Raw genomic sequence first — 24,491 nt, forward strand, 5'->3', positions numbered from 1 at the left:
AAAAAGGAATCCACACTTCAATGAATTTTAAGCCAATCCTCTTACCTTTGGAGGGGGATGTTATCTGGTCCATTTTATGCCTCCAAACTGTAATTAAGTTAAGTGATATGCTCCTTCAGATGAGTATAATGCACCCCCTGTCAGCTGGTTCAGTTGTCTTGCAGGCTGACGGTAGTCTCTAGGCAGGTAGGTACCATAATTATTCTCTTGTATAAGTGAGCACAGAACTGTAGAGGTTTATCTTTAAAGTCTTTGCATTCATCACTTGACGCAAATTCAGAAATACAAATACATGTTCTGCTTCTTCAATTCAAGTTTTCCTGGAGAGGAAAAGAAGAAAAAATGTGGAATGAATATGTTTTCATTTATTTTCGTGGTGTTGATTCTTCATTGCAAATCATAGAAAATTAGGGTTGAAAGGGACCTCAGGAGGTCAACTAGTCCAACACCCTGCTCAAAGCAGGATCATCCCCAACTACATCATCCCAGCTAAATATTAATAGGGTTGTTATGTTCTTGAGAATACTAGCAAGAAAGACCATTTATATACTAAACTGTTTTTTCTCTAGGTACTCTGAACTCTCACTCCATAGTAAGATGACCCCTCTTCTGTCAGTTACCATTCAGGCCAATTCCCAGCTTTCAAACTGTGTTTAAAAATGACAAATTGAAGCCTGGGTTGTTTTCAAGACGACAAATCTTTAAAATATTTCTCCAGTTTTCTGCTCGTTACAAATGTATTTTAATGGATGGAGAAAATACCTTTGGTGGTTACTAGTGAGCATATTTTTGGTAAGGGCTAGTAATTTTTCATAATGTTTTTGCTAAACTACCAATACATTCCCAAAAATGTCATTTGGCTTAGTGAAGATGATAGTAATAGCCACATAACAATATTGTTTCCTGCCTAGAAAAAAGATGAAGTGGCTTTGATTGTTTTGTCAAAAAGTCAAAAGTGCTGTTCAGGATTTATCCCAAAATCTAAAGGATAATGGAACATTCTTTTGGCTCTTAATTTTTAGATACAATATATATTTAAAAAAAACCCCCACATTTCTGTGATGGTATATATAGTTCCAAACCAAAACAAAAGTCATGCTTTGACACTCAGAATATCACTGGTATAAATGGGAGCTTTCATAGGAAGAATAAGTTAGACAAAATTTCTGTTTGGCTTTTAAAGGAGAATTCTTCTCTGTATATTTTAAGGACCATATTTTATATGGCCTATTTTATATGGTATATTTTAAGTTTTCAGGTTATTATTTAGCTTCCACATTTCCACATAATGAAATAATTAGGAAATATATGTGCAGACATTTCTTAATCTGAATCCAGAACCCTGGCTACTAAAGAAGAAGAAAACTTAATTTTTTTTTATTCTTACTAGCAAATCCATTTAAAAAACAAACAAAAAAAAGAACCTTTGTGCCTTCATTCCTTAACTTCTTCGTTGTTGGCCATTGTTAATATCTCTCTGACTTGGTTGAGTTCTTCTGAGTGTCCTCAATATCATTGCTTCAGTTTCAGGGCCTGGTTCCTACTTGTCTGCTGTTGTCCCTTATGTTGTTGCTCCCTCAAACAAACCAGAAATGCCATCCTCGTTGGCTTATGTGCATTTGTGCCTTCTTTCATGTCTCTATGATATGAATCAAAGCTTAAACCCTGTAAGAAGGAACAACTGCAGTCTGCTGATTGAAGCCTTTTGGAGTTACGCAGGTCCGTCCACACAGAGGTTTGAAGGACTAAGACCTGAAGGTATACATTTCAGAAATTCAGTGGTGGATTAAAAAAGAAATCTTCCATTATGAGTACATCTTATATGCAGCAAATGAGACAACAGGTGTGTACTACTGCTACCTAGATTCCTGGGTTTCATTCTTGGGTCTGCCACAAATGTGCATGACCATTTTGGGTTACTTACTTAAAGGTGGATCTTTCTCCCCCGTGCTTTCTTTTTTCTTATATAAGTAAGTCTTATTAATATTACCAGTACCTCATCTGTGGGGGTGTCATACATCTTTCTCAAGATGTGAAGAAAAACAAAACTTCTGTTGACTGATAGAGGGATTATCCTGAGTTCTATGGGATGGTCACAGGGTGGGATTTAAATTCTCTTCTAAGGGATTTATGAGTCTATATCCCACTCCAAAGTGGGACTTAATTCACTGCAGCCTTTTTCTGTCTTATCTATATACTTGTCTTTCATTATTTTAGAAGTTAGCACATACAGATAGAGAACCAGGATTTCTATTCCTTAGCTTTTTTTTTTTTTTTTTTTACTGACTTCCTCTTTGTATGTCTGTAGAACAGACGCATACTATGGATTCATAAAGGAAGTGGTTGGAAATAATTCAGTGAAAGGTGCTACAGTCTATAATTGCAAGTGTGGTTGTTATTGGGACAGTACATATTATCATTAATATTTTATATTTGTCATCTAATAGCTTTTATACTCTCTTGAAAGTAATTTTATAATATAGCACAGGTGGTTGAGGCATTTTTTCAGTAAGAGGTAAATTATGGCATTTTTAAAAAAAATTAATACTCCTACAAATTAGTAAGGTTTATACATACATAACTTCTGTTTTATTCCATCGATGTGTATAAGTGTCTTACCCATGTGTTATTCTTATGTGGTTGATTACTGTAAATCACGATTCTTAAACAGAAACAAAATTTTTTGTAAAGTTTGCCTGTGCTTTCAATTAACATTAATCTATTATGAGTTAGTCTGTTCACATTACATTACAGCTATTTAACTCAATAGTATTTATTTTGACTCATTAAATATGAAGAATTGTAGGTCAAAGCCACATTTGCCATCTGTAAGATTGTGGCTAGTTTTCTTATCTTCATAAAAAGTAATATTTTAAAACTGTGAATGAAATGTACCAGGAATGTTGAACATTGGTGTACAAACTAGCTGTAGAACCCGTGCCTTTATCCTTTAATTTGGATGCTTCTGCTCTCTGAATTCCAGATCTGGAATGGCTAAACACTGAAGGTCCCATTTCTCTGTACAAAGACCTCTGTGGAAAAGTGGTGGTGTTGGATTTCTTCACTTACTGCTGCATCAATTGTATGCACCTGCTGCCTGACCTCCATGCATTAGAGCGCAAGTATTCTGATAAAGGTATCAACGCTTTTGTTTGCTTAGAATAGAATTTCCTGGCACTGTCACCGGTGGAGTAGCTGAGTCACTTGTTGCTGGTTGCTAAACATTTGGCAAGACTACAGTGGTGTCTAAAAGTGTCTTCTAATCTGTTATCCTGAAAAACGGAGGACTGCATCTACTCCACAACACTTCTAAAAGGGGTTAAATTTGGCAGCTGTTGCATTTCTAACTTTAGAGAAGCCATATTAATATTTAAGAACCCAAAGCAAGTATCTATGTAAATAAAGCTGTTTGCAGAATAATGCACTATTGAAGGGGTTGACTTGGGTACTAAGTGTCTAAACAATGTCTTCAAGACTTAATAGATTTAAAAATGAGTTTTAAATTCATTTTAAAACTAGGCCTGAGGATTCGTGCGTAGTCTGAAAAGGGATATGCGTACTATATTTAAGCTCCTCTTGCACGCTGAACTCTTACCCTAAGGTTTTTATCCCAAGTCTGACTTGTCCCTTGCTTCTTTTCCTGTAAAACATCTTTTCTTCCTTTTTCTAGTTTTCTATTTAATTCCAACTCCTTCTCAAATTTTAGTTCAAGATAATAAATCCTGCCTGCGTTTCTGATTTAAATAGTGATCAGGATGCCTTGCAAAACAAGAATTATAGTCTTATATCTTTTCTTAGAATCTGCTAACCAGGCATGAATATTTTAAGAAGGGCTAGATAACCATTTCTTCTAAGCAAATGAGAAGGATTGAAAATAATATTGTTCAACACCTTAAAATGTATGAGAATTTACAGTGTGTTTGACCCCCACTGGCCTATTTGTGAGTTTAATCTGTAGATCTTTACACTTAGGTGATTGTCTACTTCCAGTGGAATAATAACAGTTTTGACCAAAGTACCATTTGTTTATTGCAGTATGTAAATAACACTACACTTTAAAGAAGACATAAATAGGCCACCTGTTTTCCCTTAAGAGTTTATAATTTGTCCCAGAAAAAGGAAAGCAGATGCAATAGTTTAAGTGCAGGGAGTTTGAAATAATGTACCATCAGGTGGGCCCCTGCCCCTGACTCTACCTCTGGCTGCCCACACCTCTCCCAACAAGCAGTGAATTAATTCACGCAGCTCCCAGCTCAAGTTAGGCAGCTTAAACTAAGAAAATCTGAGTTAAGTTGGTTATGCCCTCGGTTCAAGCTTTTCTTGTAGTAATTGAAGATCGAAAGATATTTTGAATGTGGCAAGCAGGTATGCGTGCTTTTGGTTTTTCTGCTTTCTATTAAGTAACCTTTCCACAAGGAGCCTGAACTGGGTGTTTGTTGAGTTGAACTATTCCAGCATAAATTTTAGAAAGTCCAAGGATTCACTGCTACCAAACAAATGTTGATTGCAGTAACTGGGCCTTCAGGGATAAAGGACTGAGGAAAGGGTCTAGGCAGTTACAAAAAGTCAGTCTTGGATGTGAACATTTTTTAAAACAATTAAAGACATTAGTGCAGGTGATACAAATTTGTTTTAAGAGAAAATCTGTGTAGATATAGCACCAACTGCATTGTCTGTGCTCATACAGCATTGCCGAAGTGCTGAAGGATATCAGCATAATGGATAACAGGTTTCACTATAGAAAGAGGAAGGAAAGTTTTCATCACGTACTAAAGCAACCTCTTATTTGATAAAAACTCCATTTGGAAATGTCTGTGAAGATTTGAATTTGTAAATAACGTTTAATTGGGAACAATAATGAAAAGCTGCAAAACTTGTTTTATGGGGCCGTTAACTCTTAGGCTACTTGCCAGTCATGAAATACTGTAAAACATCTGGGATAGCCTGTTCCTGGACTTAGTGAGATTTCAGAAAGTGCTGCAGGGTTAGTGGAATGGTCTTCATCTCACTGGACCTCAGACAGAAACAACCAATTTTAGTCTTGCTAAGAACTTCCTCTTTTGGTTTGCTTAAGTAATTTGCTCTGCCATTTGCCACAACTTGTGTCAGAAGAATGGCACGTTATGGGGAAAAAGTTTAATTCTTAGGAGTCTCCCAGCTTAAGAAGTTTTCAGGGAGTAGTAATTAGGAACCTGAAAGTTGCTGTGTGAGGGGAATGCAGTGATGGCTAGAGAGGCCGGGTTAAGGAAAAGAGAGCTGTTTCCATAGAAGCAATAGAGAAGGTCATAGTGAAGGTGGCAGAGGTCCTGCAGGGATGTAAGGAGAGACAGAAGTTAAATGTGCTTATGTTCCATCCCTTATTGTGATGCGTAAGAGTACTTGACTCATTTCATTCCTATGACTTAAAACATCCAAATCATAAATTAAGACATGCTGCCTATACCCCTCTGCTTACAGCATACTGAAAACATGTATTAATGGGCATGTAATACATGTAGTATCTTCCTTTGATTATATGCTGTTCATTTATTTTACAGCGTAGCTTTTTGATATCCTTATATTTATTTTATGTTCGCTCAGTGCAAATACCCTCTTGGCATGCAATGCCATGCCACCAGAATGATGGAACTTCAGCAGCATGCTGCTGTGACTTGAGATGCCTGAGCACAACACAATATTGTTGTAGGATAATTAGGAGCGTCAGATGTATCTGTATGCACACACACATTGTTTTATTATCTTGAAACTTCAGTAGGTTTGTCTGAAAAACAACTCTCCGTAGGACTGAATGCCACCCAGCATCTTTATCTGATACGTTCTTGCTTTTATCTGTAGCAGTTCTATTTCTGTTTTCAGTGTGGCATTCAGTGAGTTATTTTAAACTCCAGTGCATATTGAAGCTCGTGTTATCAGTTGCTGAGAAATGATCTGCTGTACTTCTATAAGAGGAAGTATATTTTAATATTCAGAAATAGTTTGGCATAGGTCCAAGTTTGTGCTGTGTAATACTTCAAACAAAGTGTTTAAACTGGATATATATTACAATAGCAAAGCATAGACCAATTCAGACTAAGGATTTTAATTAATTAATTTTTTATTACATGTGCATTTGTGGTGAAGAAATTCCCCAAACTTACTACCTTTTCTTGAAGCACAAATATGTGCTGTTACAGCTGACTCTTTCATAATGATAATGTTTGACAAGGCATATTGTTGCTTACTGAACAGGGTTGCAGTGTTGTAGTATTCATTTAAGTTTGGGTTTATAAACAATACTTGGATAAATGCATAGTTTTTTTCAGTTACAAATGGTCTAAAGTTCAATACTTGGGGAACTATAACTTTTCACTGAGTTTTTAATTCTGCAACTGAATCTACACTTTTTCTGTCCTGCACTGAAATTTGTCATTCCTTCAAACGTCTTTGTGCTCTGATGACGTTCATGGGCTTTCGTGGGATCTTGGCTAGAAGGCAGGAGACAAAATTATTAGAAACATAGCCATGGAGTAGGTGATCTCCAGGGATCCTGTTTTTGGAAGCCTAGCACTGCCTCAGTTACTATACTAAAATAAATTCTAAGTACCTAAACATTTTGGTATTTGATTTTGGATTTTTTTATCATGAAAAATCAGAGCCCTTTAGCTCACCAAGACACAGGTCCACACCCCTCACACCCCACCCATAGCCTCAGGTAATGGGGAATATCCACCTTTTTTTTCCTGTATTCCTATGGGAAATGGAAAACCTAGATCCCTGGTGATCTCAGGTGCCATCTAGTCCAACTGCCTGCATAGGTGAAAGATGCACTATTTCTAAACCATCCCTGTTGAAAGCTTATACAGCTTCTTGAAAACCTTAACTGAAAGATTCTATAAACTTCCCTAGGTGGCTTGTTCCATTGCTCTACTAGTATAAGAGACATGTTTCTGAGATTAAATCTGCTTTGCTGCAATTTAAAGCCATTCTTTCATATCACCACTTTTGTAGCAAAGGGAGAACAGTTGTTTTCTCTCTTTTATGGCAGCTCTCCAACTATATGTAAACTGCTGTCCTATCCCCCTTAGTCTCTTTTGTGCCAAATTAAACATGCCTAGCTTTCTCGGCCTCTCCTCCTATAGCTTATCTTCTTGTGCGTCTCATCCTTGTCGCTTATCTCTGGATCGTCCCCAGTTTTTCTACATACTTCCTAAAATGCAGCGCCCAGACCTGCACATAGTTCTCTAGCTGAGGTCCAACCAGCCCCAAGTAAATTGGTACGGTTGGCTCCCATGGCTTGCATACAATCTTCCTATTAATGCATCCAAAATTGGGTTTGCTTTTTCGTGACTCCATCACATTGCTGCTTAATTTTGAGTTCATTAGCTACCCAAACCCTGTATCCTTTTCTCAGCAGTGCTGCTGCCTAGCTAGTTATCTCATATTTGCATTTGTGTGTTCTTCCCCAAGTGTGGTCCCTTTCATTTGTCTGCTGAATTTCATTTTGTTGTCTCTAGTTCAGTTCTTCAAGTTTATCAAGATGCTTTTTAATTCCCTTCCTGTCCTCCAAAGTGTCTTCAGTCCTTCCTATTTTTGTGTCATCTGCAACATTGGATCAGGAAGTTTTCTGGTATCCAAGTCACTAATAGAACCGGTAAAGGGCACCACTTGAAGACTCCTGCCATTCTGACTGACTGATTTACCATTACTCTTCTCTTGTCCTTATTCAGGCAATTATGTATCCACCTAACAGCAATTCTGTCCAGCCCAAATTTCTGCAGTTCACTTCTAAGAATGGCATGTGGGACTATCAAAAGCCTCACTAAAGTCCAAGAATATTCGGTCTACTGCATTCCCTTCATCTACCAAACTAACTACCCTGTCAAAGAAGAATACTGAGTTTATTTGGCATTTCTCAGCAAATCCATGCTGGCTGCAATTTTTTCCTTTGTGTGACTGACTAAACACCAAAGTAATTTAGATTTTAAATCTGCTTTTTGATGTTTTTAAAAAGAAAACACTCTTGCTCAAGAGGTGTATAATATATTTGATATGCATATTAAAAATGAACTGTTGAAAAAACTAACTGTTGTAGGTTTTTACCACAAAATCAACTATTTATGTAATTTAAAATGAAAATACAAAAACAGGCACCATGTTGCAGTGCAAGTGAGGACCTTAGCTGTCCACCCTTTTCTACAGAGGGAATTCACCAAGTGGCAGCAGTTAGACTATGTATTAAAGCTTCCTTCAAGTGAAAGAACCATAATACAGCTTTTTATAATGAGCTTTTTTTTTTTTTTTTCGGTTCATGAGCTTGTTTATACTTCACCTTTTTGTAGCACAGCAGAGAGGAGAGCATCTACATTCTTATTTTTGCTTGTTTGGTACCATAATTTGGTACTGTTGAGTGAGTGACCTGAGCTAAATGGTTAATAAACAGATGCTTCAAACCTTTTGCACTCTAAATGCTCTCTACTGACACTACAGAATAGTATAAAACAAGCTAGACAAAGAGTGCAATGTAACTATTTATAACTGGAATGTTTCATATTAACTGTCATTCCAGCTGTTTGGAAAAGTGTGGGAGAGAATGAGACTGAATGATTAAACAGAGAGAATGGTTATGATGGCAATTCAGCTGCGAGTCTGTCAAGATTGTTACAGATGCAGATGTGTAAGTACCATTGTGAATTAGAAAACTTTGAAAGCAAAGAGAAGCAGTTTGAACTCTCTTTATTGATTGGCTCACACACTTCCCCTATATAAAGACACAAAACAATACTACAGTGCAATGGGTAAGGAAGAAAATGCTGGGAGCTATGTTCTGAAAGGACAGCAGAAGGGAATTGCAAAGGAAAGAAGTTGCAGGGTACCAGTTAGATTATGGGTGCTTGCACTATTAATTTTACTAGAAAGGAGTTTTGATATAGTGTAGAAAAAGATAATAGCTGAATTTGCAAACCCCTGAATGTAGCCTGTAACAGGAAGGAGAGCAATCAAAGATTGCCCTTCCCCTTATCAGTCACATCTGTGGTGCAGTATAGCTAGTTGTTAAAGCAAGGAGAAGAGTAAATTTGGGAAGCGTGAACTCATTTTAGACATCATTAGGCAGACTTAGTGTTAGCATAACAACAAGTTATAGTGCCATTGATTGAACTGAAATTGCTCCCTTCAGTAGGATTTTGTTGGACAAGGTGGCAGCTCTCCCAGCTATACAACTGATCTAATAAATGGTATTGCACAAAATCCCTGCCTCAAGTATAGTATATAGAGACATTACTGAGTAAGGTGTGGGACTGCAGCAAGCATGGCAGGGGTGTAGTGAAGAGAGCTGCAGAGAACTAGGGCCCTGGGACACCTTTAAAGTGCTGGGTTTAAAGAGAAGCCAGGGCCTTCTCTACTGCTGTTTTTTGTGCAACTTCAGGAGGATTGGGTGTGGAGCCCAGCTGGCCATGCACATGGGAGAGCTACACTCTGAAGAGCATGGCTCAGGATAACATGCTGCTTAACTCCATTCCCTGCTGGCTTCAGTGGGCAGTTTGCACCCTCACTGCAGCAGCTGCGTTCATTGGCCATGTGCACGGGAGGCGGGGAAAGGAGGAAGGGACTTACCCACTTGTCCTGGCTCTCAGAAGCCCAGTTTAAGGCTCTTAACAACTTAGCTCCTTCCTTGTTGCCTCTGGTACCAGCATTTTGTTGCCTCATTACAACACCTGGGCTGGCCAGGTGGAGGAAATAGAGGGTGGGACTTTCCCTGGGAGCAGCATGTGCCCTGGATCCCAGGAACCTGGCTTAGGGCTCACTCTGCTTACCCTCATTCCCTCCTGGCTTTGGTGCAAGCAGTTTGCTGCCTGGAAGCAGCTGTGCTGGCTTGCTACACACGAGGGGGAAAGAGGATGAGATTTCCTCTGGAGCAACACAAGGCCTTGGCTCCTGGGAGCCTGGCTCAGGGCTGTGCACTCCTTGCGTTACCCACCTGCCTTTCTCCTTGGGTCTCCTTTCTCCTTATTCCTTTCTTTCAAGCCTTCTGCAAACAGAACTCCAAGCCCAGCCTGACAGAGTGCTGGGCATTTCAAGCTTCCTAAGCATAGCTGCTGAGTAAGGGGAGCTGGAATCAAAGGTAGGGTGCATCCACACCACTGCATCCCCTCTGGATCCTCCCTGGCTCCCTTTCATGCCTGCAGTGAACTCAGCCTTTTGAGATGGTGGCAAGACTTCTAAGAAGAAAGATCCCACAGGCAGATGGAGTTACTCGGCATCTGTTGCACACCCTGTGCCATGGGCAGCACTGTGCCATGGGCAGCGCATGCAGGCAGCCCAGCTCCATGTGCAGCCTGCAGCATGTGAGGCCAGCACAGGGTGCACACTGCAGGTAGTGCCCCACTGAACTAGCTCTGTGCACTGGCTCCAGTAAAGTTCAATCTGGACCAGTGCCCACTGATTCCAACCTGCAAGCTAGACTGGCTCTGTATACTAGATCTATTTGTGATTTATGGGCTGGATCATGTGGCTCCACAAGTTTGATCCAGCCAGTGGGCCATATTTTTGACCCTCCTGCTTTAGGACTTCATTTAAGGCTCCTGTGGCTGTCCACGTTTTCTTACTCCTATGAAGTCATTTTGGTTTTTGTCAAAAGGAAGGAGCCATTGAGAGGGTAGTATTTATAGCAACTGTATAGATTTTTTTAGACTGTAGAATGGTTGAATGGGAATTGATTGTCTGAATTTACTATTTAACCACAATCTAAAATATAAAATAGTTCAAAACTCTCATTCTACGTGAGGGCAGGACTCTGAAATATGTTCCAAAAATTAGACTGAAAGGAAAATGGGATAGCTGCCACTTCCTTTTAAAATCTTGTTTTAGAGTTCAGTTTATTAACACCAGGCGTGCTGGGTATCTCACGTCTCGTGTATGGTGATATTCTGTCAACACTGTATAGCAGAAGGGGAAGGAGACATTCTTGTGAAATTTTCCATGTGAAGTGCTGAAAGGTTGGCGTGACTTGTGTAATTTTTTTTTTTTTTTTTAAATCAATCTGTCATTTTAAAGTATAAATTAAGTTTGTTTTTCACAAGGGAAGATTGATTTAATCCTCAACGTGCTTCTTACAGTGCCTTGGACATACACTACTCTGTGCTTCAGATGTTCTCTGTAAAAATCTTATTTGCTTAGTGGTTTTTAAAAACTTCCATATTTTTTTCCATAAATGTTCAGTAAAACCTCTTAACATTTATATTTGTGGTTATCCAAAATTGTTTTTACAAAGATGAGCAAGTATACAAGGGTTCATCGTTGCATATATTATTGCAGTAAATGGCTTTGATTCAATGTATGGCTTAACTTCTTGTATGTCTTTTTTATTTCCCCCTCATATGCTATAGTTTTTGTGTACAGTATGACCCCAAATAAAACGCACACCTTGTTTTTTGGAGGCAAAATGTAGAGAGAGACTTTTCCAGAGTCGTGGCCAACTGCATGACATAGAATAAGTCATTCTGGGAGCCGTTCTGGGGTGGACTTGATCTTCTGAGGTCCCTTCCAGCCCTAATGTCTACGAAATAGCATCCAGGAAGTGTGGCATCAGAAACTTCCTGGTGTGGCAGACTCTCCTGTGATACTCTGTGTTCCCAGGAGGACTTGCCCTGTGTCATGCAAAGCTAGGCCCCACGCCTTTGCAAAGGACAGTAGCAAGACTGTTACTACTATATTGTAAGTAGTTCTTTATAGAAATTCCTGTAAATAAAGTGTTGTTTTGACATCTCAAGTCTTACTAAGGTGTTGCCAACAGCTCACTTGTTGCATCAGGCACCAGCTACAGCGTTCAGCCCATAGCTATGGCTATGAGAAGGTTAACACGAGCCTGCCACTTCAATTTGCTGAGCAGACACAAATTGAAGCTATCTTGGCAGCTGCATCACCTGCACATTGTTACCAGGAGTGTTGCTTTTTCAATGAAGAAAAAGGCTTTTCCATGTAAAATGCACCCCAATTTTGGGAGGCTGATTTTTGGGGAAAGATTCACTTTATATTTGAGAAAATAAGAGAACTGATTGCATGAATAATGCACAAGATAATTGTAAAGATTTTCTAGGCTTAGTACTGAGAACATTTAACACTGCACTGAAAAGTTTAACGAGAAATACTGTAGTCTGTGAATACTTGAAGAGTATGTGCAGTTGACGGGGAGGTAAGTACAGCAGAGTAATGAGTTGATAAAACGAAAACTATGCTGAAAGAATTCTTATGTTCTTTGTTTTTCTTAAATTCTTCATTTTTAGTACAGAAAACTCTTGTGGAAAATGAAGGGAATCTTATTGTTCAAGACATTATGTAAAACTGGACAAATACTAGAAAACTGGAAAGAAATAGCTTCAGTGGCAAGTCGGATGACTGAGGCTCTGAGTCCATGATTTGATCCCTAACCAAATGGACTAACACTGACTTCAACACAGCTATATACAACTGAAGAGGTCTGCTTGTGTAGATCCAATTACACGAACAGGACTTAGGAACCAACTGAGATAATTAGTTGGAAACTAAAAAATTTGAAAGCGACTTGGTAAAATTCAGCAAACTTTCTCTTCCCACTCACCATTAAGAAGTTACTTAGTGAGAAAAAAACCTAAACATAAGTGTAAAAAGGAATATGTAAATGCTATTCCCCCACCTTAATATGATGTTTTATTACTTACTATTACGCCACCTGATTTAACACCACTGCATTATTTGCAGCATAAGAAGCAACATACTATTTGTTTTCGATTTGCATAAACATTCCTATTCAAAGAGATTATGTTCACTTGTTTATAACACTTTCTGTCTTGCCAAATTTGAACAGGTTTTCCTTTAATATGAACCAAAATATTTCAGCCATTTTCAGGAATGAAAAATACTTTTCCCCATTACTCAAAGAAGATGAAAGTGTGCAAGCTAATAACTCAGTTGTTTGGCCTGGAGTTGCTCCATTGGTTGCTAGTGTGCCTTTGGGTGGTCTGATGATTTGTCAGCTGTATAGAGGTTTAAAAAAATGTACTGTGACTTTATGCTGGATTGCTATGCAGTCTGCAGCGAGGACAGAATGGATGCGGGTGGCCCCAGCTTGTTTCCACTCCGGTACCAAAGGAGGCCTGCACACTTTCCCTTTGTCATGTCCTTCAAATTGGCACTTTTTATTTTGGTGAATCACAGGGAATTCACCAGAGAGACTAGATTCATCAGGACAAAAGCTAGTAATTGTGTTCCAGAGTAGCAGTGTCCCTTGCCAGTGCCCTGTTTTCCTGTGCTTATTTATAGGGGGTAGAGGAAGGAGAAGAGGAAGGCTTAAACCTGAAAGATCAGCGTAGAGATATTGAACTTCTTAAGAACTCTTTTTTAAAGAAACGAGGATCAAGTCCAAGAGAGCCCTAAGAACACCTATTGACTGTGCTCCCTAAAGCGGTGTTTTATGATGGTATATACAGTTAGAAATGGGTCTTGAGATTATCCTGGCATGCTAGAACCAAGTTCAGCTATGAGCCTTCTCTCTACTGAAACATAATGCACGCTCTCTATGTAGTGTCAAACTCACCTTCTGCCCTTTAGCTTTTTTAAAGGGAACCTAGTAACATCACAGATTGTACCCAAAGCCACGTCCTTCAGCTTGACTCCTTGCCCATGATCTCCCTGAGGACGTTCCCATCTGAGGATTTTTTTACTCCATGAGTCAGTTGCACCTTTCTTAACAAACCCTGCCTACTGTAAGGGAAGGTTCTTTGCGTGGCTCACCCTGTTCTGAACATAGACAGAGATACTGCATCATTTTGGTTTGCATTCTTGTAAGTGCTGAAGCTTCTAATATTTAATAAACAAGTTTGCTATCCGGAAGCATCTGATAATGCATACTGAAATTAGTATGCTTTCTCCACTTTGGAGCCTATTGCAGTTCAAGATTGTGAATGCTTTTGTGTGTGCGCCAAATGAATGAAATGCACAAAGGAAAGGTATCTTATCTTGAAAAGATGCAAACTTCACACTTCTTGCCAGTTCCCTCTCAAAGAAAGCAACTTGAAATGCTAGAATGGCAATAAATAAATAAGAGAGAGAGATGGATGAAATTCTCAGATGTGAAAAATACAGCAAAATGCTATCTGCTGAAAAACGTTCTTGAGGGACTTATTTCAAAAGGATCCCTAGAAGCAGCACAGTAGCTTCAAGGAAGAGGAGGGAAAAATAAAGTGAAAAAATTCCTTAAAGTACTGCTAGTTGGAAGTGGGGGCAGGAAATAGAGATTTCTTGACTTCATCTTCTGCTTTCAAAATTAATTGGAGAGAGACAGTTGTGCTTTGTTCTGATTAGATTTGCTGCAATCTGGTGGAGTCAGTCTGCTGCAACAAAAGGCTACTTTGAATAAGAATACCCATTAGCCTTTTACTGTGTCTGTTACCAAAATAATTAAATGTAACTTATTCCCTGCCAAAGCCTTCTTACATTGAGGTGTTAATGTGGTAGGGTTTCTGTGGTACTGTCTGACAGACACCCCAGTTTCCTATCAGCAAAGCTGGTCCCACTTGGTTTATTCAGGATGGAAGTTCATAAACCATACCTGTCCAGGTGAGCCAGCACAAATTTATAGACCCTAATTGCTTTGTGCCAGAGATTCACATTGCAAATGTGCATGTCAGATTAACAAACTATGACTTGCAATTCTATGACTTACGCTTATATTTAAACTTGCGCTTTAGTTCTATGGTACAGCACTGCCTATTGTTGTAAGTATGTAATTATTTTTAAAGTGACATTTGAACAAATTTAAAATGGCAAGTACACTTTTGTAAGTTAAGACCTACATTCTGCAACCCCATTCTGCAAAGAGTAGTTCTTTTGAAACTTTTGATAGTACTAGTCCAAGAAATAAGAATTTGAGGGTTGGATACTAATATCTTTTCCATTTGTTTCCTGTATTAACTTCTTGGCTCCCTTTTGTTGCTGAAGTAATTGCAACTTGTGTTACTGAAATAATAAGGCACTGCAAGGAATCCACCTATAGACCACAGTAGTGGAAAACAGAATAAGAGATGTTTTTATTAGGTTTTCACCACACAAAAGGCAATATAAATGCCAGGCAATTTTATTGGTGTGATGGAAAAACAAATACCATAATGTACATTAGCAATCCTGCAAGTGTCAAAAGTTCTTAACTAGTAAAGAAGGTTAACATGGAAATGCATGAATTGTAAGGATGTTTCTTTTTTCCTTTCCTGCCTCTCCCATCTTATCCCTAAAGGATACACAAGATCAGTTGAGAATTTAAAACTTAGATGGTTATGTTGAAAGACTCCAGGTGATTTTTTGGGGATTCCAGAGCAGAAAAGTGAGGGGAAATTGGACAACTGCCATTCATATTATGTTAAACTAAGACTTTCCAGTATAATAAAAGTTTGGGGGTTTTAATCGATGTGTTGTTTTGTACAACTATGTAGATGTGAGTGGAGCTGGAATCAGAGGGGGGTGCATCTGCACTACTGCACCCCCTCTGACTCTGCCCTGGCATCTTTCATGCCTACAATGAACTCAGTCCCTCAAGTTTTAAGATGGTGGCAAGACTTTTAATAAAAGTGATCACAGGAGTAGCTGGGGCAGGGACAGGGTGCCAGATAGGGGAGGGAGAACATTTACCTCCTCACACAGGGATCTTGTGGCACACTTCCAGCATACTAGTACGCACACCCTTAGAGACCTCTAACCTCACTTTTGTTAAGGTTAGCCATGCTAGTCTGAACACAGGCAGAAGCTGGGGAAGGATGGCCCTTTGAAGACCTGATTGTTTCAGAGAGGCATGAACTTTCATAGGCTACAACTTACTTCATTAGATACTGGGAATGGACTGTAAGTTGTCCATGACAGCTCATGTCTTTGTCAACAAGTTACTTTCTAAGGCTGCATCCAGATGTACACAGCCATGCGGTACGTCTGTGGTGCCACATACAGCAGTCAAGTGTTCCCTGAACTCCAAGGCCACGCTTCCCATGCATACTTTGCTCCAGGTTTTTTTTTCCCCGCAGGGGTCCAGGAAATCCAGGGGTCAAAAAACCTGTTGGGGGTGGGGGGCAGAAACTGGAGCAGTGCACGCACAGGCACCACGAGCTGCTGAGAAGGAGAGCCAGACCGCTGCTACCTGTCCCCAGGGAACCAAACATCTGCGGTCATCTGAACGCAGCCTAAGGTGCCAAACTGCCCTACCTTCTTTCTTTGGGGGGAAGCGGGCTTTTTTAAATCTGTTTTCTACACTTGATTGATTGAGTTGAAGAGGGCAAGACTTAAAGGGCATCACTCCCTGATGGCTAAGTATTAATCCTTACTAATTGTATCTAGCTTATCAGATCCACAGTTTTTGGTAATACTTCTAATATTGGTTGCACATGAAATGCAATATGATCTTAATAGTCCATATATTTTCATTTATTTCTGTGGTAGTATTGAAAGGATTATTTAAATTATACTTACTAGTACCCAGTCTTTACGAATACCAGGTTTACAGAAGAAGATCCTGTTTTCTAAAACAAGACACTGCAGCATGGTCATAATTACTATCTCCAAAATGTAACTTGTGTCTATGCAGAGGTCCCAGCAATCAAGAACATTTTATGATGTATTAATTTGCAACCAACTTGGAAAGTAAACAATATCTTAATACTACTGAAATCTTCTGAACCGTAGTATTTGGTATTAATAGATGGGTTATGCATCTTGCCGTAGTGAATTACAGTCCTTCCTTTAATTTAACTTACTCAAACCTTCTTTTAGTTTGTAACGCTATTAGTCATGTTCTGAGAGAGAGCAGTGTTTTTTTAACTTTTAGTTGAGTGCAAATATATTTTCATGCGAGACTTTCTTTTATTTTTACTTTCAGATGGTCTTCTTATTGTTGGTGTCCATTCAGCAAAGTTCCCAAATGAAAAGGTTCTGGATAACATTAAAAGTGCTGTTCTTCGATATAATATTACTCACCCCGTAGTAAATGATTCAGATGGAAAACTTTGGCATGAGCTGGAAGTGTCCTGCTGGCCAACTCTGGTTATACTTGGGCCTCGTGGAAATATGCTGTTTTCTCTTGTTGGAGAGGGACACAAAGAAAAATTATTTTTATTTGCATCTATAGCTCTGAGTTTCTACAAAGCAAAAGGACAAATCAAAGATAATAAAATTGCAATAAAGTTGTACAAAGACTCTCTCCCCCCTTCTCCATTGCTGTTTCCTGGAAAAGTGACAGTAGATAGTTCAGGAGACAGAGTGGTCATAGCAGATACTGGACATAACAGGATTTTGGTTGTCCGGAAAAATGGGCAAATAATGCACACCATTGGAGGTAAGGTTTATGTAAGTTTTTCAAAGCCATGTGATTTTAGAGAATTTAAGTATTTAGAGTATTTTCCCTTCAGACCCTGTTTCAAACAGTTTTAATAACAAACTTTTAAAATAAACCCATGAGAGACATGAATACACTTATTTGAAATAACTTGAGTTTCTGTTTGTGTAATATTGAGAAACCTTGGCTTTTTAAAGCCCAATGCATAGCCCAGATGTCAAAATACAGGGCATGAAAAGTAAATTACTCATTACATTGACAGAGCATGTATTTTATCCTGCTTTCCAGACAACACAAAGATGGGATGCATAGGAAGGGAGAAACTGGGTCAGGGAAGTGAAGGGAGACCCTAACACTTGAGAAGCCAGTACTGAGGAAATCTTTTTTTACTAGTTGGATCTCGAGGCCAGTTACTAACTAAAGATCTCCTGTCAGCATTCTTAAATGACAGTAGATTTTAAAAGGGCTCCTGTTGTATCAGTAATGAAAATACTGTGCTTGTAAACTGGAACCTGACATTATCTTGACCGACTACATTACCTACTGTTTTGATTCTTCCTTGTCAAAACCTAGGAAATTTAAAGCATTAAAGGCCTATTGAAATCTAGACTGCTCATCTGGATAGTACTGCTAAGGCTTGTCAGTGTGTAGCCAACAGCCCATGAGTGAGGAATTTGACTAGCCAAGTTTCTGGTCACCCTTGGTACCCAAGCTGGTGAGCCATTTGCTGCTCAGTAGACTGGGGAGAAGCTATCAGTGCAAATCTAATGAGGCTAGAACTCGTGCTTCTAGACCAGAACACCTTCCTGGTGTGACACTATGGCTACCCAAGCCTAAAATACAGACAGTAAACAAATTGCATCAGTAGTGAAGAGAAAAGTGGATGTTTTAAATATTCTTACTAAACTAGTGTGCAGCAAAGGTAGCAACTTTGTTTTTAAAATTAATTTTAATGCCTCTTCAAAAGTGCTGTTTAACTTTCTCTTTTTGTACAATACTGTACCTTCTATACCACACAGTAATTGTTTTCACTGTCTTCCTTGATTCTTGTGTGAAACGTTATTCCCCTGATTGTCTGTTTCTTTGTGTGTTTAGGTCCAAACAGTGGAAGGAGAGATGGAAGATTTTCAGAAGCAGCATTCAGTTCACCACAGGGAGTGGCTATAAAGAACAATATTATTTATGTAGCTGATGCAGAAAATCATCTGATTAGAAAGGTACACTTTTTTTTTTAAAAAACCAACTTATAAAGGATAACTACCCAAAATTTCTTTCTAATCAGTACACATACGTATCTGTCTGTCCCATGAGACCACAGATTTTTGTTGAGTGAGGCATCAGCTTGTTGAACATCTGCGAGTATGGCTGTAGAGCCAAATTGTTAAATGACACAGCCCCTTTTGCATTTATCACACCTGAAGTTTGTACCTGATGGTCCTGAATGCAGGGTTTTCCTGAGGTTTCTTCTTTTCTCTACACATTGGGTTCTTCTTTGCTCAATTACACCATGAAAATTGAAAGAAAAAATTACTCTGATGTCATGCTGTCTCATGGAAAGTGGAATTTGGTTCAGTATTTAAAAATAACTACACAGAAAAATGTTCAATTTGTCCTTAAAGGAATTATGTCCATTTTTTGCTACATTTATGTTTTTAAACTCCTAACGACCATTATTTAATATTCTTCTAATGGAAACCAAATGTATTAATAATGAAAATTTTCTCTGCTGTGGCCTTGCTAAGCTAAAATAATAGTACAGGCAACCCTCGCCCATTTGCAGGGAATATATTCTTGTATCCCCAGCAAACAGCAAAATCTGCGAATAAGGCACTACGTTCACGAACGCGGCGCCCCCGGTGGCTGGGGGCAGGGCAGGGCAGAGCATGGTGACGGCAGGAATGCAGAGGGAGCAAGCACAGAGCTCCTGAGGAGCTCCTGTAAGTGTATAAAGTGTATTTAAAATGCGGGTTCAGCATTCACAGTTTCAAATATTCGGAACCCGTGGAGAGCAAGGCTTTCCTATATGCATTATTAATCTTTACACATCCAGTGACTTCTCTATCATTTTTGCCATGAGCGTGGAAATGGGTTTGTAACTTGAAGAAAAAGTATATCAGACTTTTGTAAGAAAGTATGATCCACTCGTTTTGTAACCTGCAGTGCTCTGCAGCCAGTTAAAGTGACAATAATCATCTTTTTTTGAGGGTTTTCGATATGTGAATGTTTTGGATTCAGTTCTCCCCAAGATTGTAATATGAAGGGCTGTTCCTTATAAATAGAGTCTTCCTTTAGTGACTGACCTGCAAGAGTAACGAGATTCTGTTCATGGAAGCATTAAATATAAAATGTTAAAATCCCTACATGCTCTGGGATTCAACCCCATAGATATGTAGGTGTGCCTAACTTCTATTGAAATCCGTGGAAATTAGGTGCCCACCTAAATACCTTCAGAGGATCTGAAGTTCTTGCCAAGTCATTAACTGTTTTCCTTGATCTAAAGGGACACTGCAGTAGCAATTATTAAAGGTTTGAAGTAATCCAACAGCTCTTTTTGTCTGCTTCCAGTTTGATTATGGTTTCCTGTGAGGAAACAAGTCTAAAAGAAAAGGGGAATTATTGGTACAGAAATGATGCAGTATTGCATATAAAAGTTTTTTCTTTTCTTTTTCCTTTTAACACAATCAAGATTAATTAATTAGAGGAAGACATTTCCTGATTAAATCAGCAGGGCAGAAATGAAATAGTATACTATGACATGAATTAGCTGCAAATCTTATTAAATAAATTGCATAAAATGATTTGCTGTGTACAGATTACGATACATGGTATTGGGAAATGTTTGTATGCTACATCATTTGTATAGCACGCGCTGTTAGAAGTGTGTTTTTAAAATATCCCCATTAGTCATCTATAAAGTTTGTCATTTCTCCAGATGATTTGTCCTAACCATGACAGAAAGCTCAGTTTTCTGTTTTTGTTTAGATTGAAGAGCCATTCAAGGTTTTTCAACAAGTTTAGTAGTTACCTGATAAAAGTATGACAATCAAATTTGTGATTAGTTTCTCTATAGGTATAGACGTACACCTGTATCTAAACATCTGACTTGACTGAATTAAAAACCAAAATCGCCACCTGCAAGATCATTGCATATGCTATTATATTTCTCATAGATTGACCTAGAATTAAAGGTAGTGACCACTGTAGCAGGTATTGGAATACAAGGCATAGACAAGGAGGGTGGAACAAAAGGAGAAGAACAGCCTATAAGTTCACCATGGGATGTGGTCTTTGGAAATTCAGGTATGTATCAAATGAGCTTAAACTTTACATGTTTAAATGTGCATGACCTAATTTATAACCAATCCAAATAACTTATGGTTTCAAAACTGACTGACACTATGGGTGTGTCCACATGAACGCATGCATGAAGGGGCGTATGTTTGCTACGGCAAAAATAGCAGTGGCACAGATTTGTGCCACTGCTTTTTGCCACTGTGCATGCCCCTGCACATGGGGTTTGGTGCAGGGCAAAATGCCCCGCTTCAGGGGAATGGCCAGTTCCATGCTCTTCCCAGCTCCTGGCATAATGGAGGAGCTGACAGATAGCTAAAGATTGGGAGATGCTCTAGACCCAGTCTCTGTGCCAGTTCATGCTTCTGGAGTGTATACCGCACAACTTTTTTGCGGCAGTTTTTTAAACACCAGAACCTCCAAATTGTGCAGCATGGTTGCATGTGTACCGCATGTGGTTTGTGGCATCTTGGACCGCACATGCGTGCTCATGTGGGCATGCCCCTTGGTTTTCAATTGGGATCAAATCCAGGATTTTCAGCAACCAAGGCACAAACCTCTGAGCTAAAGGATTTTTTTTTTTTTTTTTTTTTTGCAGACTCGGAGCCTGATATTTTATGAATCATCTGAGTTAATATTAAATCTGTATGTAACTGTGAAGTCATAAATGTTAGTTTTCTAAGGATATAAACCTTTTATTTCTTTTTATGCACCTCTGAGCCCGACATCACATAACTGTGATTTAGTATTTTGTGCTGTCTCTTAAGTTTTCTTCCAACATGATTCACACATTGTGATTTCAAGGTCTATAACATCTAGAAACCAAGCCTTATACTACCTTATTGGTATACATAATAGGCATCCAGCTCTAGCATTTCTTAAGCCTCTGAAATGTTGGAATTTGAAGATGTGTGGCAACAATAGCACTATGTGATTCTCATGATTTAAGTCTGATTAATCTAAATTACAAGTACTTTGGCAGTATCGATATAAATATCTTTGGTATAGAAAATTTTTCTGCAACCACTAATCTTGGCTCAGCTATCAGAGAAACCATCTTGAATGATCAGTTTAAAAATAAAGATTTTGGGGGCATGATACCTTATTGAACCAGTTGCATTGTTGGGTATATTACAAAACAGCAGCTGTTTTGTAATATGGTCATCTTGTATTTTGCTGCCAAAAATGCTCGCACAGATCTAAGAGGTACAGTGGACTTCGAGGAATGAAAAAATAATTTTACCCATATATATGCAGGTACATAGTGTAGATATTGTACATGTAACAGCCTTTTCTGGAGTTTTTTTCCTACCTCGTCTGAGAGCTGTCACTATACTCAAACACAGCTTGCAGATGCGGAGCAGGGGGTGGAAATGGCATTTTAAACTTGGTGCGAGCCCATACCAAGCCCAGCAATGCCCAGAAGAGGCATCCCGTTAATCGGACTTGGATTTCCCAACATCTGTATATATTGGGCACTTTAGTGGAACTTTCTTGGCACTTTTATCTAAAAGCTGATTGAATCAGCTGTAGCTAAGAGATGCGGCGGAGCCAGGTCAAAGTAACACATGTTTATAGAAAAAGAATACTTAAAAATAGCTTTACATGATGCAGGATAGAGTAGAGAGAGGCATGGATCTCTGAGCATTGCCATAAATTGTCTGGACTGGCTTATGCCATTTTAGTCTAATTCTAGAAGGTTTTATAGATGTTAGCTGACTGCTGTAATCATAGAGTTCTGGACCTCAGTAGAATCCTTGGGACTTGGGGGGGTACAAACAGATGTCTCCTTTTAACCTGCAATTAATTGCTTGTCCTGCACATCAAAACAGGAGCAGCACAGTCATTTATACACACCACCCTTCCAAGCTGTGTTGCTGCTGCTTTGCCAGTGGGTGGCAAGCAAGAGCAAACAGCCTGACCAGCTTGTCTGGAATGAACCACAGTGACAGTAGAAACATACAGCAGGATGTCCTGGGAAAAAGCGGTAGTACTGTTGATCCAGCTTATTTCAGATCACCTTGATTCAAGATGGTAGACGTGTACCTCTACAATCCAGGAACAAAAGGCTTTCTATTATGATAAATGCAATTTTTTTTTAAGCCTTGGACTTCTTGAACTAGAGCCAGCAGAGATGGGGCCCATGTGCAACGTTATGCCTTTTTTGAGACTCTGAGCAGCAGATTATTAAATAAACCTTGTTTTCCTTAGGTTAGCAGAGGTATTGCCTTGATATTCTGTGGATTTAAGCTGCTTAGCAGAGTTGTGCAAAGTATCCAGCTCTGCAAGTATGTATTTCGATTAGCACTTCTTTTATAATGTTTCCCTTAGTTTCTGTCAGTCGCCAAAAAAATCTGTTTCTATTTTGTTTTTAAAAGGTAGACATACTTGTTATGTGAGGCATTAAGTGTTGGGAACCTAGGTGTCTCTGCCACACATTGAAAATATAATACTTTTTTCTCTGTATCCTTTCACCTTCTGATTTAGTACTATTTTAGTCTACCTCTGCACAAGTATAACAGGCTGCACAACATGCAAGGCAAAGAGAGAATCGGGGTCCACACAGTATTTACCTTGCTAATGTCTGTTTAGATCTATCTCCTAACAACCAATAAGCTCATGCATAGGACAGTGTCCTTAAGGCAGAGACATGGGCTCATATCCTAGCTCTTATCCAAGCAGAGATCAGTCTCGAACTTGGGTGTCACTTGTCTCAGTCTTTCTAAGGTAGGCCCGTTAAGCTCTCTAACTCTTTTCACTTTGTATAAAATACTTATACTGTCAAAGAGGCAGAGCAAGAGTGAGAAACTGATTCCTTTGCCATCTCTGTAATGGGAGACTGACTAGGGACTTGGCACACTTGGGTTCTACTCCCTGCTGCTGTGAAATTTAATTATTATGAAAAATGAAATGGCATCAGCAGGAAGGTTTGAGAGTGTCATTGTCTCAGAATGTATTCTGTAACCTTGTAGGCTATGGATTCCTCCTGGTAAACAGGACATGAGGGGAAAGGGGGTTCAAAACCCCCAGTCAGAAAAGGCAGCTGAGCCTAGCTGTCTCACATGCTTCATAAATATTCTAACTAGGGGTGCACCAATAGAGATTTTGGGAGCTGATACCGATACCTGATATTTAAGGAGGCACATTGGCCGATTTCAATACAGCTGCCTCCAGCTGGTAAGGCTACATGTTGGAAGGGGCATGGTGGTGGGGCACAGATCAATGCCTTCTGCGGTGAGGGAGGGGGCAGGTGCTTCCTGGGTGAGGCAGGCATGGGACAGAGCTGCAGCTCATGGCTCATCGCCCTGCCAGGAGCACAAGCCCACCCTCCCAGGCTGCAAGCAGGAACGGGAGCCACCCCATCTCCACCCCCACGAGCCACAGCTTCGTCTCTCCCCTTCCCTTCCACCACACCAGACTTACCAGCTGGAGGCAGCTCTCCACACTGCTGGCTCTGCTCCTTGCTGCCTGAGTGCTGTGCTATGGCTGCGCACAGCATGGGCATTTGTCAGCCCCATTGGGCCAATTTCCAATACAGCCAATTTGCTTTATAGCTGTACCAATCCGATATCGGACCAATGTATCAGTGTACCTCTAATTTTAACCACTGAGCTACTGGATGAGAATAGGGACATCATCTACCACTTTAGCCAAAAATATTTGACAACTTTGGGTCTAATTTGGATATAGTTTGAGGATGATTGACACTGGGTTGACAGTTTTAGCTGTTTGATGAAACAGTTCTAGCCTGGGTCAATATCTGTTTGTTAGAGATTGGTTCAGTCTTTAAGCCTGTCTAATCCTTTGCTGTTCCTGAATCTAATGGTGCCAGTTGTAATGGTGATTTTCAGAACTGGCCCAGGTGCTGCAAAGA

General features: G+C 39.4%; 1 protein-coding gene across 2 annotated transcripts in view; it reads left to right on the forward strand.

Moving 5' to 3' along the window:
• NHLRC2 (NHL repeat containing 2) overlaps positions 1 to 24,491 on the forward strand; it is a 59,330-nt gene that overhangs the window by 7,496 nt on the left and 27,343 nt on the right. Inside the window, exons 1-5 of one of the 2 annotated variants that reach the window (XM_019502854.1) lie at positions 3,051 to 3,136; positions 8,546 to 8,651; positions 16,871 to 17,326; positions 18,422 to 18,543; positions 20,497 to 20,626. In XM_019502854.1, the coding sequence (XP_019358399.1) occupies positions 8,597 to 8,651; positions 16,871 to 17,326; positions 18,422 to 18,543; positions 20,497 to 20,626 (763 nt within the window). In that variant the 5' untranslated portion in view covers positions 3,051 to 3,136; positions 8,546 to 8,596. Of the gene's footprint in view, positions 1 to 2,983; positions 3,137 to 8,545; positions 8,652 to 16,870; positions 17,327 to 18,421; positions 18,544 to 20,496; positions 20,627 to 24,491 lie in introns of those variants that run through there. The other variant, XM_019502853.1, reaches the window with a different exon arrangement.

The sequence above is a fragment of the Gavialis gangeticus genome, unplaced genomic scaffold (genome assembly GCF_001723915.1).
Source record: "Gavialis gangeticus isolate Ggan-Ray unplaced genomic scaffold, GavGan_comp1, whole genome shotgun sequence".
Lineage (NCBI taxonomy): Eukaryota > Metazoa > Chordata > Crocodylia > Gavialidae > Gavialis > Gavialis gangeticus.